The 20,355-nt window shown below is 41.0% G+C and overlaps 3 protein-coding genes across 4 annotated transcripts in view; 2 read left to right on the top strand and 1 right to left on the bottom strand.

Annotated features, from left to right (window-relative positions):
* LOC126379420 (leishmanolysin-like peptidase) overlaps nucleotides 1–20,355 on the top strand; it is a 254,652-nt gene that overhangs the window by 145,349 nt on the left and 88,948 nt on the right. The gene's annotated exons all lie outside the window — the stretch shown is intronic.
* On the top strand, nucleotides 256–3,397 carry LOC126379527 (protein artemis-like). Its single transcript, XM_050028317.1, has 3 exons — nucleotides 256–682; nucleotides 1,088–1,538; nucleotides 2,117–3,397. The coding sequence occupies exons 1-3, from the start codon at nucleotides 415–417 to the stop codon at nucleotides 2,565–2,567; spliced, it is 1,170 nt and encodes a 389-aa protein (XP_049884274.1). The 5' UTR covers nucleotides 256–414; the 3' UTR covers nucleotides 2,568–3,397.
* On the bottom strand, nucleotides 6,064–13,451 carry LOC126379619 (uncharacterized). Its single transcript, XM_050028448.1, has 5 exons — nucleotides 13,204–13,451; nucleotides 11,719–11,862; nucleotides 10,632–10,777; nucleotides 7,224–7,367; nucleotides 6,064–6,212 (listed from the first exon to the last, which is right to left on the bottom strand). The coding sequence occupies exons 2-5, from the start codon at nucleotides 11,832–11,834 to the stop codon at nucleotides 6,097–6,099; spliced, it is 522 nt and encodes a 173-aa protein (XP_049884405.1). The 5' UTR covers nucleotides 11,835–11,862; nucleotides 13,204–13,451; the 3' UTR covers nucleotides 6,064–6,096.

Raw genomic sequence — 20,355 nt, 5'->3', positions numbered from 1 at the left:
GATCAATAGTTTTGATTGATGATAAGTCACCCCAGCCTGTGTCCGGTTGGGTTGAATTTATGATATTATTAGTATTTCGTATTTCGCTAGCAACACAAAAAAATAAATGTCAAACAAAATTGCGTTTTATTTGTGCGATTTTAGACCATGTAAGGTAATTAAACGAAATACCCGATATGTAGATTATGCAGTTTACATCTCTTTTTAATTTTACTATGTTGAATTTTTGCTAACTTCATAAATGGACTGAACAAAACTACGTGATAATTGTTTTGATTTTTATTTTCGGTTTTAATTAATTCTAATGTACTTTACTTTAATGAAATCACTAAAAAATCATTATTATTAGTTTAGAAACGTTTATCTAAAATATTTTACGTGATATAGTGATTTTACGTGTCGAAAAGTGACAAAATGTATAAGAGTTCTTTTTGCGGAGTTATTGATGAATTGCCAGGGATTTATGTGGATAATTTTGAGAATGCCGGTGAGGTCAGGGCTAGGGCTTACTTCCTGAGCCATTGCCACTCAGATCACACCCGGGGGCTCTTTTCTCAAGAGTTGGTGAATACTCTAGAAGTCACTGGAGCATGTTTGTACATGTCCGAAGCATCTGCAGCGATTATTGAAGATGAAATGGTCGATGAAAGAATTATGAGGTACATAAGGCCTCTGAGAATGGGTATTTTCTTTGTTTCTAATTATTTTGCTTTACTTTCATTGCATTGCCTTAAAAGTTGATGTCTTTTTAAGAAATTATTATAACTTTAGAAAGAGAGGGTTGGAGTGTACCTAAGAAGGCACTATGAGTTGGGACTTAGAAAAATTTTGATCTATTTTGTATGAGCCATGGACATAGCCGAATTTTCAGTGCAAGTAGTTATAAATAATAATTCAAATAGTTATAAATATGTGAAAAAAATATGTGACAATTCACATATACCAAATCTGCTCATAGTAAACAAAAAAAAAATACTGATTGCAGATATAGCCAGGAAAAAAAACAAGTTATAAATACAAAAACAAGTAACTACTAACGCCTGCTTTAGACTATAATAAATAATAAAAAAGTCAACTTTTTTCACAGAATCAACATTAGTAACATTATCAAGTGATACAAACCAAAATGTTGAAGAACAAATTATAACGGTCACATTAATCCCTGCCGGACACTGCTTCGGATCTGTTATGTTCTTATTTCGAACAAATACAAAAACCGTACTCTATACAGGAGACTTCAGGTTATCCGTCAACGATATATCGAAGTTTGGATATTTAAACAAAGATAACGAACCAATACTAATAGATGCTATGTACGTAGACACAACGTTTATTGATTATTCTTATGAAAACTTTCCGAAGAGAACTGAGAGCGTGGAATATGTTGTTGAAGAAATAAAGAAATGGCTAAGAGATGATAACAATGGGGTTGCACTACATATGTCAGCGAAGATTGGATATGAGTTTGTGTTCAACGAGATATATAAAAAATTGGATATGAAAATATATGTTAACAAGTACAGATGGAGGTTTTACAGGTAATTTAACATACACACTAGCATACTATCCTTTTTATCAGATTTGGATATTATTATTGTTTTTCTGTCCAATTTTTCCCTGAAAAATTAGCATGGAGATTGCTACACCGACAAGAGTGGCGATTTTTTTTTATTATAGAATACAGAGGGTTGGAAAGAGAAGGGGAGGCCTTTGCCTAGCAGGGGGACATAAATTACGCTACAGAAAAAAAAATAGAATACCTACAAAGAAAAATTAACTATACATTTAAAATAACACCACTAAACCCCACATGGGTCTTAAATTAATGATGGCGGTTTTTTTTTCTTAAAAATAATGCCGACATTCATTCACTGCGTAAGCAGTGTTTGTTACTTAGCATAGTAACAAAAAAAAATCTATTGCCATAACCTAAAAAGCATAGAACTGGATGGTGCGTGGTGCAGCCATTGCCAAAGTAGCTTTGCGTGTACTGTAGTTGTTCTAAATGACCCATGTACTTGCAACAGTTGAGCAAATTTAAAACGCTTTGTATCGCGGCCATCTTGTTTTTCCGCCATTTTTTTGACTGACACATGAGAGATTTTTTTTTTTCCAGCAAAATCCAGCATCTTGTTCCAAGCCTGACGAACAACGAAAAATCTACTAAAATACATAGTTGTATGAATTGGAGCGAAAAAACAGACCATACAAAATGTCTGACTAATATTAGCTCTAATATCAATTTTCTTTACATACATTTCTCGGCAAGAAAATGGGATAATTACGAAATTGACCAACCAACTATAAATATGTCGTCATCAAATCGCATAGATGTCTGTTTTGCCACACATTGTAGTAGGACTGAATTAGTTCATTTCGTAAGGCATTTCTCACCTAAAAAAGTTGTTGGATTCCCTAACCCGTTCCCAGAAAAGTTGTTAAACAATTCAAGTAAAGCATCTAACACACCATTGAAAAGAAAAGTTGTTCAAAAAGAAATAAAAAGCCCGGAAATTAAAGTCAATAAGAAAGTTCATTCAGCTTTATTGAAGGTGATGTTTGATTAAAATTATGATAGAACGCGTGAGTTACAACGTATAGTGTTCGTATCACGGCTTTGTTCTTTTTTATTTTTTATTTAGAATTCGACTTTTGAGTTCTTGAATCACGGAATAGCAGAAAGAGGTTGAAAAGGCCCTAACGCACATTTCATTCATTCATTTCACTCTTTTTTACTAAGTAGTACTACTCCTGCAAACAGATAACTACGATAGCTCTACTGCTTCTCAAATTCCATAGCCACTTAACCGGCAATGTTTATTTTATGTGATAGCCTGCAATTTTATCATTAATTTTCGTTTGATAAATATTATAGCCGATCATACTTTGGCGGCGTGAGTGTGCTGCCGCCAAAGGATGTTTTCGGGGTACCGAACTGAGCATAATACCCCGCTAGCCACAAGTTAGTAGTGTGACTTGGGATCGACGATCCAACAGTGTTGTGTTGGAAGTTGTATATATGCGTCTTGCTGAGTAAACTTCGGTATCGCGTTTCACGACCGCTAGAAGACTGCATTATTGAATGTGGCGCCATCTGTTGCATGTGAGCGGAACTAGGTGGCCAACTAGTTGGGTTATTTTAGGCTAGTTATTTTTAGCTTTCTATAAGGAGGGATCTCCTTGCATCATAGTCGATATTTGTTTGTGTTATGGCTTGGTTATGGCGACTGAATTAGGGTAGTTTCCATAGGTAGTTTCCAACTAGTCAAATCAGTTACTTTTTTACGAAACGTCAAAACACGAAATTACTATGGAATTTGTATGAAAAAGCAACCTGTGCTGTCACAGAAAAACGTGAATGTCGCGGTTATTACATTTTTTAATTATTTAAATTCATCATCATCAGCCTATTAACGTCCCCACTGCTGGGGCACGGGCCTTCCATTGGATAGGGAGAACGGGCCCTGAACCATCACGCGGGCCCAGACCAACGGCTTAACGTGCCTTCCGAAGCACGGAGGAGCTCGAGATGAAAACTTTTTTTTTGTGGTCACCCATCCTATGACCGGCCTTTGCGAAAGTTGCTTACCGAGCGCGTTTACCGCTGCGCCACCGAGCTCCCCCTAATTTAAATTAATAAATAAGTTAAATAGAAAAAAGAAAACGTTTTTTGTCACATTTAGATCTGTCTTTATTTAGTACCTAATCAGAGTTTCATTATTTATCTTTGACCTAGGACACTAGGTACAGTCATGCGCAATATAATGTACCCACTTTAGGACTCTGTCGCACTAACATATTTGACATTTAGTGAGACTTACAGTTCAAATTTGTCAAAAAAAATAATGTGACATGGTACCAAAGTGTATACATATTAAATGCTCGTGACCGTACCCATTTTACGGCCGTGAGACGGTCAAAGAAATTAATTTCCAAAAGTGCCTTAATTAATGTATTCCAAAAGAGTTATTAACTTATGATATTAATTATGAAATACATACATACATACACAGCCTATATACGTCCCACTGCTGGGCACAGGCCTCCCCTCAATCAACCGGAGGGGGTTGAATTATGAAATAATTAATTTTAATTTTGACTAGTCTTAAGTATTTTTGTAAACATGTTTATTGACAGTAAGAATGAACTTAGCAACTTTCCAGGCTAGCGTTTCCCAAAAAAATGTATAGATGGCGCTGTATACCTTTGACGTGATAATTACCTATTTTCTCTTCAATAATGGTGCTAATTCCTGTAAATACCATCTAATTTTATTTTAAGTTATATCTGTCATTTTCTTATCCGCCGAAAAGGAAAGGGACGGGTAATTGACAAGCATAAAATTTATGGAACACACGTCAATTTTAAGCACAAATCTAAACCAACCGTCTAAAAATTTTACATCAGTCAATAACCCGACACATTCATTTACTCATTCTTCCTAAAATTAAGAGCTGTGAATCATCCGTCCCTTTCCTTTTCGACGGATATGAAAATGACGGATATAACTTAAAATAAAATTAGGCGGTGTTTGCAGGAATCGGGGCCATTGTCAATTTAAATTTAAAAGTTACAATCCAATATTCATTATAATAAAACCTAAAGCTTCGTCCCCACTTCGAGATATCTGCCGAGCAACATGTGACGTCGAAGATATCGGGCGCCTTTTGGACTGCCTATGAAATATACAGGTTGTTAGTTACATCGTAACGAATACTAAGGGGGATGATTCAGACCGTCGCAAAATTCATGCTTTTTTTAATAATTTTTAATTCTATACTTTTGTGGTGGAAAATTCCACTTGATATTAACTCAGACTAATGAGCTGAATTATCCCTCTCAGTATTTCTCAAGCTCAAGTACATACAGGTAGCCATACGAGTAGGTATGGGTGTTAGTGACACCGTAACGAATACTGAGGGGATGATTCAGACCATGATTCTGAGTTGATATCAAGTGGAATTTTACGTCGCAAAATTCATGAAAATGTTTGTTTTTTTTTAAATTATTTTCAGATCTATACTTTTGTGGGTTTAATATTCCACTTGATGTCAACTCTCTGAATCATCCCTCAAAGTTTTCGTTACGATGTCACTTCTTCTTTGCGAGTCGATGGCGATCGAAACTAAATTTTTGCTGACCAATAATTGGCCACGCTTACGGCATTGTCAGTGGCTTCGTAAAGGTCTTTAATAGTGCAGGTATCACTAACACCCTGTATACAGAAAGATTGTACGGATGTTTTACTAATATGTACTTAAACTAAGATGTACTTAAAAGCTTTGAGGGTTAAATGGCAAATCTAGTAGTAGTATATAGTGAGTTATAGTGGGGACGAGGAGTTATTCTATTCTTTTTCTATTCTATTCAATAGGCTTATTGACTTGCGAGGCTGTGGAACTGTGGAAAAAATGCAATAAAATGAGGTAGAAATAAATATAAGTAGTCTAGTCTTTATTTACTAATAATAATTAACCCTTCCCCCTCCGGTTGATTGTGGGAAGGCCTGTGCCCAGCACTGGGACGTATACAGGTGTAATTAATCTAATAACAGAGGTAATTTATTATACAGTGTGTAAGTAACATCGTAACGAATACTCAGGGGGATGTTTCGGCCCATGATTCTGAGTTGATATCAAGTGGAATTTTCCGTCGCAAAATTCATGATTTTTTTTGTAGTCTTTTTAAATTATTTTAAATTCTATACTTTTGTGGTGGAAAATTCCACTTGATATTAACTCAGAATAATGAGCTGAATCATCCTCCTCACAGTTGTCGTCACGATGTCACTAACACCCTGTATATAATAATTAACAATTTATCTTTGACCTACGAAATATAGTCTTCTTGATAATAATCTTCTTAAAGAAGAGTGTTCGCAACATTTAACAAATAATATAATTGTTTTACTTATTAAAAAAAAATAGCAATACTTTTTTTCTCCCTTTTACGATCAACGGACTGTAAATAACGTAGTATAATTGTGTGTGCCTAATTAATTAATAATATTATGACGTGGTCAACTCAAAGTCGCTGTATTTTTTACCATCCTCTACACACCAGGCAGAGCACAACATCTGTGTGCGACAAAGAGTGTTACCCCCTTCTTCTTCGTTCTTCTTCTGCCCCATCGTCGTCTGCGCAGTTGGATGACGTAGTTGTCTCTTGATCCAGGGTCGTGTATGTCGTTCCTTTCGATGATTTGGTTGATCCTGGCAATGATTATCATAATCATAATCATTTATTGCAAGTCACAGTTTTACATAGGTGGTATACAGGATGTGGTAGGTACATTGTGACGCCCCGTTGGGGCACAGCAACTTAGGCATTTATAAACATAATATAATCAGTGGTGTCTCTAGCGAATAATTAGGTGGTGCGGGACCTCAAAGTAGCGCCCCACAGGCCCTCAATACAAAACCCAGTCGTTCCCCTTTAGATACGGCGTTGCTGTGTGGACAGGCCTGCTTCTGTCAGGAGCTCATAAAACACTGTTTCTGTGATAAAGTCACATAAACTCTTTATTTTTCACTTTCCTTCCACCGACTGTAATTGGAATACTATTGTATTTAATTTTATAAATTATGTAATACAAACTGGATTTAAAAAAAAGAAAGGAAGACATGAAACAGTAGGACTAGGGCCCTGTGCTGGGAGGTTTTCTGGCCACGTCTTTCCCTCAGCGTTACAGATTCCGATGTGGTAGTAGTTTTACAGCTAGTTACGTAATATGTAATTTAGTTTTTGACGTTCAAAAAGCACTAACTTTGTAAGCCAATTTTGAAAAATTATTATTTTTGAATTTTGAAATTTTTGCTGGCCAGGGTGGACTAGTCCAGTTATTCCCAGTCGCCACCGTATGGATTGGCCCCAGGTGGCAATCGGGAATAAAATTTGCAGTTCCCAGTTGCCTGCCACCTGGCGGTGACTGGGAACCTATACGCAGACTCCGTCCATAGTTGAGGCGTCCTCAAGGTCTTCCTCGAACTCAGCTCAAAATCGGCATTCTTAAACGGCGCCTCAACCTTACCTCGAGTTTACTCCAGTAAGGCATGACGTCATTAATTTCGTATTATTATGTTGGTAGTACGACATGCTCGACTCCAGTGAGTAAAGTCCTCAAGTCGAGGATGTAACTGTCAACTTAAAATACCAAAATGCTCAGCTGAGGCCGAGTCGAGTGGAGGAAGAGACGAGTGAACATCTTAGAATACAGATGTTACCGTCAAACGCTATGACGTTGACACACGCAGGTCTGAAGAGCCGTGAAGCCATCAGCAAGTTGGTAACATTATTCACAGTCATATGCCAGATCTTGAGGAGCCGTCGGATACCGTATTTTAGTTGTCTGAAAGTATGTCTGCCGCCTGTGAACAAGATAATAAACTTAAGTATACAAGATGTTAGTAACATCGTAACGAAGACTGTGGGATGATTCAGACCATGATTCTGAGTTGATATCAAGTGGAATTTTCCGTCGCAACATTATGTAAGTCATTGAAAATAATTTATAAAACGCTAACTAAAAAAGCTTAAAAGCTTTATACAGGGTGTTAGTGACATCGTAACGAAAAAGAAAATGGAACGCCTATTTTATTGTACTAAAAACGATGGTGGGTGTTTTTCTTGTCGCAAATGTTTAATTAAGATTTTCAATTTTTACTGTGCCGCAATGTAAGTCGAACAACGCGCCACACAGACGCTAAACTTACGCGCGGCTACGTTACGCGTGTGAGATACGATGTTGATATCTAGGTAGGAGTTTTCATTCTCTTGTATTTAGATGCTTAGTAGTGGTTCAACGTTTAAAAATGTTGTTTGTTGAAGTAGAACACCTACTGCCACGATTTTTCACGCACGGTACCTACCTACCAGTTATTAAAACGTTCCTAACTTATTAACAATAAAAACCCTACTCTTGCCTTACCTTAATTGTTATTCCTTCGGATGAAGTACCTAGGTAGGTACCCTAGAACATGTCACGTCACGTAGGTATGCAACATCGCGTTTCCTCCGCGGTAGGTAGGTATCACACGCACTCACAAACACAACACCTTGCTCTTTAATAAACATCAACAATCTTCCATACTTTTGCGCAGTAAATGGTCTATGATCTATCATCATAGTCGACACTACTCATTTACAGAATGAAACAAACACTCACAAACACGAAAAAAATATCCTCGAAAAACATCACGCGATTCGGGTCAAGCTTAGTATTCGACTGAGCGGAAGCGCGCGGCGGCGTTAGCGCAAAGCATCAAAGGCGCCGACTAAGGGCGCCGACGACGCACCGGCCGCGGCCGCGTCGAGCCGACGACTAGAGAGAGAGAGAGAAGTATGTTTATGGTGCAAGTGACAGAGAAAGAAATAGTATCTGTTCGTATGCCTACTTTATTGGCGAGCGTTGCCCTTGACCCGTGCGCCGGCTATTCACCTGCGCATAGCTGAAGTTGTAGATACGTTATTATTATTATTGATGACATTGATAAAATTTAATAATTAGTAATTTTTATTTGTTTATTTTAAATGTGCGTTCTATGCAGCTTAAAACACAATATGGGACTGAAAAAAATCTATTATTTTTATGAATTTGGCGACAGGAAACTTCACTTGATACCTATCAACTCAAAGAAATACCTAGTATCTGTTCGTAATGCCTACTTTATTGGCGCGCGTTGCCCTTGATCCGTGAGGCTATTCACGTCCGAGTATCCATCAAGACAGATCAAACAAGCCCTAACTCGGAGGTCTTGCGTCCCAGGATCCTTTAATTATGTCTTAGAACCTTCTTGGCCTATGTGGTCCAGTGGTTGAGCGATGGGATGCGGAGGGTCCGGGTTCGTATTCCGGTGGGGACATATCACAAAAATCTGTTTATAAGGCCTTTGGTTGGGACGTTACAGGCTGATCACCTGATTGTCCGAAAGTAAAATGATCCGTGCTTCGGAAGGTACGTTAAGTCGTTGCTCCCGTCTACTAGGTACTTATGTAAGCACGTAGCCGTTACATGAATATTGTACACAGAACAGGATAGGTTTAATTAGTTCTTTACTGATGATTTAACAATGAGATTTAAAACTACGAATAACTTAGTACTTAGTACCTCGGTACGGTACCAACATGTAACAAGAAAAATAAGATCACTCCACTCGGACAATTTTTTTCTTTGAACATGCCGACATTGCCTACGCGGCGGAGTTGCCGAACTATCGATAGGTAGATTATCAATTGTTGAACTTGAAAATTGTCTAAACTATCGAAAGTAGTGATAGTACATTTAGATCGATACTAGCGATAGTACCGATAGGTCTTGCTTTGTAACAATAATGGGTATTGATCTAAAAGATTTATTTATTTTCGATTTTTGTGTAGCGAGGTTTTGCGTAGGTACTTACATACTAAGTTGGTGGATGGTTGACATAGTAGGTAACTAATTACCTAATCTGTGGTGGTTGTGTTAGTTGGTTGTTAGTTATTCTAATGACAACAAAGAATACAATTATTTACTGTTTCAACTGTTTTAGGTAGATAATGGCCCTGATTCCTATGAGTAAATGAATGAATAACCCGGTCGAATCAAAAAGGTATCTCGCTGGTAACTTAATTCTGTCGGTTGTTTTAGATTTCTGCTTAAAATTGACGTGTATTCCATAAATTTTATGCCTGTTGATTATCCGTCCATTTAAGAATAAGAATAAAATAAATTTATAATTTACGATAGACAGAGAAAGAAATAGGATCGGTTCGTAGTGCCTACTTTGTAGGCCGCGCCGCCGCCGCGCCGCCGCCGCGCCGCCGGCGTGCGGCGCGGGGCGCGCGGAGCGGGGCGTGCGGAGCGGGGCGCGCGGCGCGGTGCGTGTGGCCGTTGACCCGTTCGAACAGCTGTTGTCTCCATTACATCGAAAATTTTCGATAATTTGTCATTATTGTTTTTTTTATTGAAATTTGGGTTCTATGCAGCTAAAAGCACAATATGGAATTGAAAATAATTAAAAACAAAACTCAAAATTTCATGAATTTTGCGACGGAAAATTCCACTAGATATTAACTCAGAATCATGGTCTGAATCATCCCTTTCAGTATTCGTTACGATGTCACTAACACCCGGTATAAGTAGGTATATATGTTAGGTTATGTATATAGGTTAGGTATATTATTATATTTGTAAGTAAGTATGTTATATATTTATTTACATGTATTTATTGGTAAGTTGTACTTATAGTTTGCACCCGCAATCTTTCAATTTTTTTTTACATTTTTCCTCACCTTATGGTTGTCTGGAAGAAATCGCTTTAAACGATAAGGCCGCCATTTGCCATTTACTTTGTTAAAAGTCTTTTTGTAATTATTTCTTTTTATTTTGGTGCAATAAAGTGTATTTGTATTGTATTGTATTGTAACTAATGTACCCCGCTAGCCACAAGTTGGTAGTGTAACTAGGGATCGACGATCCAACGGTGTTGCGTTCGAAGTTTTATATATGCGTCCCGCTGTGTAAACTTCGATAGCGCGTTTCAGGACTGCATTATTGAATGGTGGCGCCATCTGTTGCATGCCGGCGGAACTAGCTAGTCAACTAGTTAGGTCCGCTACAGGTCCGTGTATTCGTGTGAGTCGAGCGTACTTACCATTGGTGATGATTTGTAAGAGAAGTTTTATAGACGGCGTGTCCCATTGGAACAGGCGAATCTGTATGTTGTCAACTTGATAGATAAGTGAGCGAATTTCATCAGCTGAATACGTTGTGGTGTTAACACCTAGGAGATGGATTAGCCTGAAACGTGATAAAAGGGGGGTTAAGAATCATCATCATCATCAGCCCATTAACGTCCCCACTGCTGGGGCACAGGCCTTCCCTATTGATGGATAGGGAGAACGGGCCTTAAACCATCACGCGGGTCCAGTGCGGATTGATGGTTATTAACGACTGCTAATGCAGCCGGGACCAACGACTTAACGTGCCTTCCGAAGCACGGAGGAGCTCGAGATGAAAACTTTTTTTTTTGTGGTCACCCATCCTATGACCGGCCTTTGCGAAAGTTGCTTAACTTCTACAATCGCACACCGAGCGCGTTAACCGCTGCGCCATCGAGCTCCTTAAGAAGACTACTTTGAAGCAATTCATCCAGTGACGGCCCTAGCAGGTGTGCCTAATCCCAGTTACTTCCCTGTATATCCGGGGCTGCCGGCCACCGTGGTCCCGTCTTGGTTGTTTTTGCCCCCCTCCTAAAACGGCGCCCTAGGGCCCTCCACTGAATTCATCTGTCCGGGGACACCGTTGACGAGGGCCCTCGGAGATGATGATTCAGATGGCTGCGTTCACTTTTAAGATGATAATTGTATTTTGTTTGGTCGGCCGGCACTCTCACGCACGGTTTTTTAAAGAACGTCTAGGGCCCTGTGCCGAGGTTTTTCTTGCAGCTTCTTTTCCCCGGCTATACAGGTTGTGAGAAGCTGCAGTAGTTTTAGGCGGATGAGACGTTCGTTATGTAAAAATTGACGATTCAAAGTGTAACTATGTTACCAACTGAATAAAGATATTTTTGAATTTGAATTTGAATTTGGTAGTTGAAGCAAGAAGGGAATGAATGATTCGGAAATTTGAGTGAGCGTGTTCGATGAATGAATGAGCGCCGGGTGATAGGAAAGGGTAGGAAGCGGGAATGACTGATAATTGAACAAAGGGTGTAAAACATAGTTGGCGCGCGTGTTTACCTCAAGACAGTCCTGTGTGTGGGCCCCAGTAGTTTGGGTACAGGATTCTCATCCTTGGTGACTCCGGTGAGAAAGGGAGTGATCATGTCCTGACAGTGGATCCAGCGAATAGGCATGTTGCGTGTCCTTTCTTCTGTTAGCCGTCTGGAAAGAAATTATCATTTTCAAAAGATAGAGATATCATTCAAAATGCCTGGAAGAGTTTCTGGTCCATGAAGGAGCTAATGAAAGGTGACCTCCCGATATGTCTCAAGCGGAAACTCATTGACATGTGCATATTGCCCATCCTCACCTATGGTGCGCAAACATGGTCCTTGACCAAACATCAAAAGTCCAAACTCAAGGTTTGCCAGCGAGCTATGGAGCGCAGTATGTTAGGTGTTAAACTGATCGATCGCGTTAGAATCATGACACTGCGCTTCAGAACTCAAATAGCAGATGTTGGAGAAAAATCTGCTAAACTGAAGTGGGAATGGGCGGGACATGTCAGCCGTATGCACCCGGAAAAGTGGGCCAAAATTACATCGGATTGGTCCCCACAGGGTAGGGACGACGAGGCAGACCACGACGACGGTGGAGGGACGAGCTGGACGCCTTCCGGCACACTTGGCAGAGCGATGCCCAAGATGGGTGGAAGGTTGGAGAAAGAAGGGGGAGGCCTTTGCCCAGCAGTGGGACACTAACTAGGCTACAGAAAAAAAAAAGAGATATCATTTTCAAGAGAAAGAGAAAGAAGTTTTTTTCTCGCAACTGACGGTAAAGGTAAATTTTGAACTGAGTGTTGAGCTCACACGTGGAGGTCCCATGCTCGAATCCAACTTTGTTGAAAATCGCTAGATAACATATAAGCCCTCTGACTACGCTAATTAGGATATAGTAGTCGTATAGTCAGAGAGTTACCTTTGTAGACCCATCACAAGATGAACTCATTTCCCACACCTCACCAAGCTTTATGTTAGACCAACGTGATATGTGGTGCGCCGTATCGCCGTCTAAAATGGTCGGTAAGTTTTGATAAACAGGGCAGAAGTCGCAGACAACCTATTTCCGTAGAGAATTAAGTAGTAGACCTTTTTTTGACGTGACTTATTGTAGATTTGCCGCAGATGGCATTAACTACTTGGCCGAACAAATGAGGAGCGCTGAAGGCTCTCACCCGGCTCACTCGGTACAACGTTTAAGTGCCCAGTTGGGCGCGAACCTCGGCTCAGGGCGTCGTCTGACCCTAGTGGGTCGATAGCGATAAGCGCTGATTGAAGGAAATCGTCGACCACGCCGGCGGGGTCGGTATCGGGGTCCTGAAGTGTTTGGTGTCGCGAGTTGATTGGCTGCCTTTATGGCTAGAGTAATCGGGTCGTCGGGGTCGTACATCCTTCGGACGCCGATACTTTTCAGTACTGTCCCTAAGTGGGATGTGGCGGTCATGATCCTTGCCCTGGATCGCACATGCCTTGAATCCCCAGTGAAGTGGGCAAAAGATGTTACCTGTAAAATATATCGACGGGTCGTTCCGTAGTCCAAACTTCAGCTGTAGTCGTTTGCTGTGATTGCCCCTTCCTCTTGCCATGTTTGGGTTTTATGGAAGGTTCTGGATTTTCGGCCAAATGGATGTTCTCGTCACTCAGCGGGTTCAAAGGAGCCGGAATTGGCGTCGTGGTGGTCGTCTTTGCTGCAAATACACGTCATGAAATAAAAAGGTACAATTTTTCTTAAAAAAATAATTTCGCCAAACTTAAAACAGCTTGTTGCTTAAAAGAAATTGCTAAATACTTAACAACTATTACAATGGTTTGATAATCGACCTTACTACCCAGGACCTCCGGATTGCGAGCGTAAAGCACAACCACTGGACCACGAAGGCCGTCGTATGTTAATACATACATACACATACATAAACTCACGCCTATTTCCCACTGGGGTAAGCAGAGACTATAGAATTCCATTTGCTTCGATCCTGACACACTTCTCTTGCTTCCTCCACATTCATCAATCAATGTATGTTATTGAGTAGCTCGGTGGCGCAGCGGTAAACGCGCTCGGTCTGCGATTGTTGAAGTTAAGCAACTTTCGCAAAGGCCGGTCATAGGATGGGTGACCACAAAAAAAAGTTTTCATCTCGAGCTCCTGCCTGCTTCGGAAGGCACGTTAAGCTGTTGGTCCCGGCTGCATTAGCATTCGTTAATAACCACCAATCCGCACTGGGCCCGCGTGGTGGTTTAAGGCCCGATCGGTATCCATCCATAGGGAAGGCCCGTGCCCCAGCAGTGGGGACGTTAATGGGTTGATTTTTCATAAAAAAGATACGTACCCGACCTGACGGTTGATCGTCGATGCGACGTCGTCGTGTGTTCTGTCGACGGTGTGACTGTAGTTGTTGCCAGCTGTCTCAACTTTATAGCGTTATGTATCACCCTATCTCTGTCCGTGTGCATTATGGGGGTAATAGCAACTTGCGATAGATCCAAGTAGTCGTAATTGGCGTTTATTATTTTAGGATTTTCGTCGTCTCGTAAAAGTTCATCTCTGTTTACAGGTCTGCCCTTCAGTTTACTCCTGATTTGCTCTTGAAGTTGGAATTTCAGGAAGTCTATCCTCTGGTTCACTGGTAAGGTTGATTCTTTGTGGTGCGACGCTATTGTGTTGGAGAGAACTGGGGGGGGGGGGGGGGATTAAAATACTTTATTATAGTAACCGGAGGGGGATATGGAGCATACTCCATCGCGCTGCTCCACTGCGGGTTGGTGATGGTGTTTGTTCGTAAGCACGGAATCATGTTACTTTTTCTGACAATCAGGTGATTCAAGCCTGAAAAGTCCTTACCAAACAAAGGACAGTCTCAGTTCTCACAAAGTAATTTCGACCATGCCCCCATCGGGAATCGAACCCGGACCTCCAGATCGTGAGCCTGACGCTCTAACCACTAAACCACGGAGGCTGTTGTCCCCTCCGGTTGATTGAGGGGAGGCCTGTGCCCAGCAGTGGGACGTATATAGGCTGTTTATGTAATGGTTTAAGATCTGGACAGTGGCAGCCCTAGGTAGTGCGAAACCTTAAAGTGGCACCCCTCAGCCTCTTACAATATTTATTTTTCGATTAATTGACGGCCACCGTTGTATTCTTCTTATCGTGTGGGTTGTGAGGTGGAATACCAGCCTCATCAACCCTGGTGTCAGGGTTATGATTCAGCCGCCAAAGGCCTCTGACATGGCTCACGTATCAATTACTCACTTACATCAGTAAATAGTAACCGGGACCAACGGCTTAACGTGCTTTCCGAAGCACGAATCATCTGACTTTCGGACAATCAGGCGATCAACCTGTAATGTCCTAACCAAACTAGGGATCACAAAGTGATTTTTATGATATGTCCCCACCGGGATTCGAACCCGGGGCCTCCGGATCGTGAGTCCAACGCTCATCCACTGGACCACAGAGACCATACTGCAGTATCCATCACCAGTACAAACACACAACAATTAACTTTATTAAGGCTAGTACTTAGTAGTGTTTGCACCAATTACAGACGTGCACAACTTATGTAATTAACATGTACTTATGTAGAATTTGTTTAAAAAAAAAAGAACGGAATAACAAAAGGTATGAAAAGTAACAGCCTCTGTGGTCTAGTGTTTAGAGCGTTAAGCTCACGATCTGGAGGTCCGGGTTCGATTCCCGATGGGGACGTTATCGAAATCACTTTGTGAGACTGTCCTTTGTTTGGTAAGGAGTTTTCAGGCTTGAATCACCTGATTGTCCGAAAAAGTAAGATGATTCCGTGTTTCGGAGGGCACGTTAAGCAGTTGGTCCCGGCTATTAGCCGTAAAAGCACCTCCACCAACCCGCATTGGAGCAGCGTGGTGGAGTATGCTCCATACCCCCTCCGGTTGATTGAGGGGAGGCCTGTGCCCAGTAGTGGGACGTATATAGGCTGTTTATGTATGAAAAGTTACAGCTATCAAACACAGGTATCAAAAGTTAGGCAGAAGCATATAAGTAAGTACTTATAATAATATTTGTTGCTTGATATTTGGATCACATTAAGTATGTATAGAATGATGTTGATACCTATATTGCTTCTCTTTATTCTGATTTAAGAATAATAAAGGCTGAAAGTTGTAATTTTACCTTGGCGTAATAGGCGTAAGGGTCATCATTTATACCCAAAAATAAAGACAAAAGATGTATCGTCTGTCATCCATGAAATTAGAAGTTTAAACGAAGAAAAATCTTAACAACCCCATCTATCTGTTTTTGGGGAAGGCCGATTGAAAACTCCTTCATTAAAACAAAGTAGTTACTTACGAACGGAAGCCACAGCTAGTGTTATTAAAAACATTTTATCAATAAATGCGTATCGCAAATATATGTATTAAATAAAAAATAAGTATGTGTATACATCGTCATAACATAAATTTAAAAGTCCGTAACACTAGCAAATTAAAACCTTTCAACCGCTTAAAAATAAAATTGATTACTTTTTTAATATTTAAGTGTAAAAAATAATTTTGAAACATTATTAGAAAACTTTTCCATCGAATAACACGTGTATACATTTTCAATTTTTGCACTGGCAACATTGGTCGCTTTCGCCCATCATAAGGCGCGATTGCGTGCCAATGTTGCCAGTTACGTATTACAAAATAAAAAGGAAAAAAACCTCTTGTAACTGTGAACCATCAGTATCCAAGGTTTGATAGCTTTTTCATTTGTATTTCGTCAAGTTCCTAGCACTATCCCATTTTCACAGGGCTTACCTAACCTGAACATTGGACAGGTCCGGTTTTTTACAGAAGCGACTGCCTGTCTGACTTTCCAACCCGCGAAGGCCACTTAAATTCGTTGTTTTCTTCATTACTATAGCACTTACATAAATTAAATCAAATAAATATATTCGCTCTAGAGTGGTACATAAGATCTTAAATATATGTATATTGGTGCTAATTCCTGTACATACCATCTAATTTTATTTTAATTTATACCTGTCATTTCCTTATCCACTGAAAAAGAAAGGGACGGGTAATCGACAGGCATAAAATTTATGGAACACACGTTAATGTTAAGCAGAAATCTAACAACCGTCTAAAATATTTACATCGGACAATAACCCGACAGAGGAAGGGGAGGCCTTTGCCCAGCAGTGGGATCTTGTAGGCTAGACTAGACTAGACTAACTTCCTGTTGTTATTTAATAAACACTGTATTTTTGCTTACTTACCTATCTATTTGTTCAATTTTCATTACAGTACGCCGAAGTCACCAAGATTTTATCGTAAATATTCGAACAGTCGACCTCAAAAGTCAGGAGACTCCAAAATAAAGCTGAATCTATGAAACTGGTAGCGCAGAAGAGGATGGCCTACTCTTATTAAAGCCTGCAATTACCTATTGGTGTATTCGCGGGCTGTTCGCAACTTGACGTCTGAGCGCCCATTTTGCTTGATACCTGAAACGGCTCACTCTAGCCAGGCAGTTCCCCAAGAAAGTCTAAGAAGTCTCTGATGTTGCTGACCTCCCCGGCACCCCTTAAGCTCAAGATGCCTGGCCCGGGTTTTCCAAAAAATTCTAGGCGGGTTAAAAGGCTTTGAAGCTATTCGTCTAGAAAAGCAATATTGCAATTTGACATTTGCGCATATAAAAGTAAGTCTCCTTCTATCGTGTGGGTTGTGAGGAGTACCAACTTCATCAATCCTGGTGTCAGGGTCACTATCGAGCCGCCAAAGGCCCCTGACATGGCTCATGTAACGACTACTTACTTACATTAATAAGCAGTAACCGGGCCCAACGTCTTAATGTGCCTTCCCAAGCACGGATAATCTTACTTTCGGATCAGGTGATCAGCCTGTAAAAAGGAAAGTAAGAGAAAAAAGTGTTAAAACAACAAAAAATAATAAAAGTAAGTGCAATGGAAACAAATTTCAAATAGCAATTTGCTTTTTAGATGAATCGCTCTGATGTGGCTCTTTATAATTCTCTTGTTCTTGCGTTTCGTGTGTCGAAACCTTAACAGTTTGCCACAGGCCTACTCTCATTCTCTAAGAGGGTATGGAGCATACTCCACCACGCTGCTCCACTGCGGGTTAGCAGAGATGAAGCAAAGATGGATTTAATAATTGATGTAGTACTAAATTAGGATTCACAATACTCAAAATCATTTTATCAATAAATGGTTAAAAAATGAAATACTAAAGCTTTGAAACTGTGTGTGTAATAAAGTATATTTGCATTTTAATTATATTTTTTATTTAGAACAGCCTCCGTGGTCTAGTGGTTAGAGCGTTCGGCTCACGATCTGGAGGTCCGGGTTCAATTCCCGATGGGGACAATGTCGAAATCACTTTGTGAGACTGTCCGTCTAGACCGCACGCGAAATGCGAATTTGATTGAACCGAGTTACTCCTTACTCGGCCGAGTACTCGGTTGAAAAAAAATTGAGCAGAGTAAACTCGGTACTATTATAGTAAATAGTAAGTAAATTCGGCAAAAGTGTTACTCGGCGCATCTCAAGTCCTTACCAAACAAAGGACAGTCTCACAAAGTGATTTCAACAATGTCCCCATCGGGAATCGAACCCGGATCTCCAGATCGTGAGCCTACGGAGGCTGTGAAAAGTAAGATGATTCCGTGCTTCGCAGGGCTCGTTAAGCCGTTGGTCCCGGCTATTAGCCGTAAAAAAACACCTCCACCAACCCGCAGTGGAGCAGCGTGGTGGAGTATGCTCCATACCCCCTCAGGTTGAATGAGGGGAGGCCTGTGCCCAGCAGTGGGACGTATATAGGCTGTTTATGTTATGTTACGAAATGACAGGTATAACAATATAAAATTAGATAGTGTTTACAGGAATTAGCATCAATGTGTGGTGTCTGTATAAAACGAGGTTGTTGTATGAAGTGTCCGGGGTGTGTTATAGTATTGAATAAGTCAAGCGAAAGGCGGTCAAATAAAAAACAATAGATTTATTCTTCAGTAAGTTACCACATTGGAAGTTCCAAGTACTTATTGAAATAAATTATATGCCTTCTTTGTCATCGTCATCATCAGCACACTTGGAAGATGTGCTGGTCTCCTGGTCCAGTGTGGTATATGTGGACCTTTTAGGGGACTTTGTTGATCCTGAAAAAAAAATACAGATAAAATGAACTAAGTATCCAGGGCTCACCGAGCTTTCTGTTAGACCGCGATATCGAGCCGTATCGCCGTCTACTTACAATGGTCGAGCCAGTGTTAGTCATCATCATCAGCCCATTAACGTCCCCACTACTGGGGCACGGGCCTTCCCTATGGATGGATAGGGAGATCGGGCCTTAAACCATCACGCGGGCCCAGTGCGGATTGATGGTTATTAACGACTGCTAATGCAGCCGGGACCAACGGCTTAACGTGCCTTCCGGAGCTCGAGATGAAAACTTTTATTATTGTGGTCACCCATCCTATGACCGGCCTTTTCGAAAGTTGCTTAACTTCAACAATTGCAGACCGAGCGCGTTTACCGCTACGCTACCGAGCTCCGAATAAATAATTCATTGGTGCAAGTCCAGTCTGGGGTTCGAACGGGCGCCCCCCGTTTGAGAAGCAAGCCGGGGTACCACTAAACTACAGCGTCTTCAATTAAGTCCTATATTCTCAATAGTCCAGTTGTTCCGCCACAGAGGCAGCCAATCAGCTCGCGACACCAAACACTTCAGGGCCCCGATACCGACCCCGCCGGCGTGGTCGACGATTTCCCTCATTCAGCGCTTATCGCTATCGACCCACTATAGGGTCGATTAATTCTTTCAAATATTTTTCCTCTCAGACGACGCCCTGAGCCGAGGTTCGCGCCCAACTGGGCACCCTCAGGCCTGTTGTCTTAAACGTTGTACCGGGTGAGAGCCTTCAGCGCTCCCCATTAGTCCGGCCAAGTAGTTAATGCCATCTGCGGCAAATTCAATAAGTCACGTCAAAAAAAAAAAAACAATTTTTTCCGGAGGACCCAGGTTCGAATCCCAGTGGGGGCATATCACAAATTCATTAGCTGATTGTCCGAAAGTAAGATGATCCGTGCTTCGGAAGGCACGTTAAGCCGTTGGTCCCGGTTACTACTTACTTATGTGAGTAGTCGTTACATGAGGCATGTTATGGGCCTTTAGCGGCTTAATAGTAACCCTGACGCCAGGGTTGATGAGGTTGGTAATCCACCTCACAACCCACACGATAGAAGAATAGGGACTTAACACATTCCATCCAGTGATGTGCTGTTCTCGGGAATGTACCCAAAGTGGGAATATTTCCTTTGTAAAAACTCTTTAATAGTAAGGTCACTGGCTGCTTTCTTTTTTCAAATTGTTCTCTCTTGTACTCTGGTCTTATCTGCTTAAAGGTTAGGTAATGAAGCTCTTTTTACAAAACTTTCGCGGCTTTTTACTGCCGGGAAAAACTGGGCACCCTCAGGCCTGTTGTCTTAAACGTTGTGCGGGTGAGAGCCTTCACCGCTCCCCATTTGTCCGGCCGAGTAGTTAATGCCATTTGCGGCAAATCTACAATTATAAGGCACGTCAAAAAAAAGTGCCGGCAATGTTCTTTTTTTTTACGTGACTTATTGTAGATTTGCCGCAGATGGCATTAACTACTTGGCCGGACAAATGGGGAGCGCTGAAGGCT

This window comes from Pectinophora gossypiella, chromosome 29 (assembly GCF_024362695.1).
Source record: "Pectinophora gossypiella chromosome 29, ilPecGoss1.1, whole genome shotgun sequence".
NCBI lineage: Eukaryota > Metazoa > Arthropoda > Insecta > Lepidoptera > Gelechiidae > Pectinophora > Pectinophora gossypiella.
This window is presented reverse-complemented; position numbering and strand designations above follow the sequence as displayed.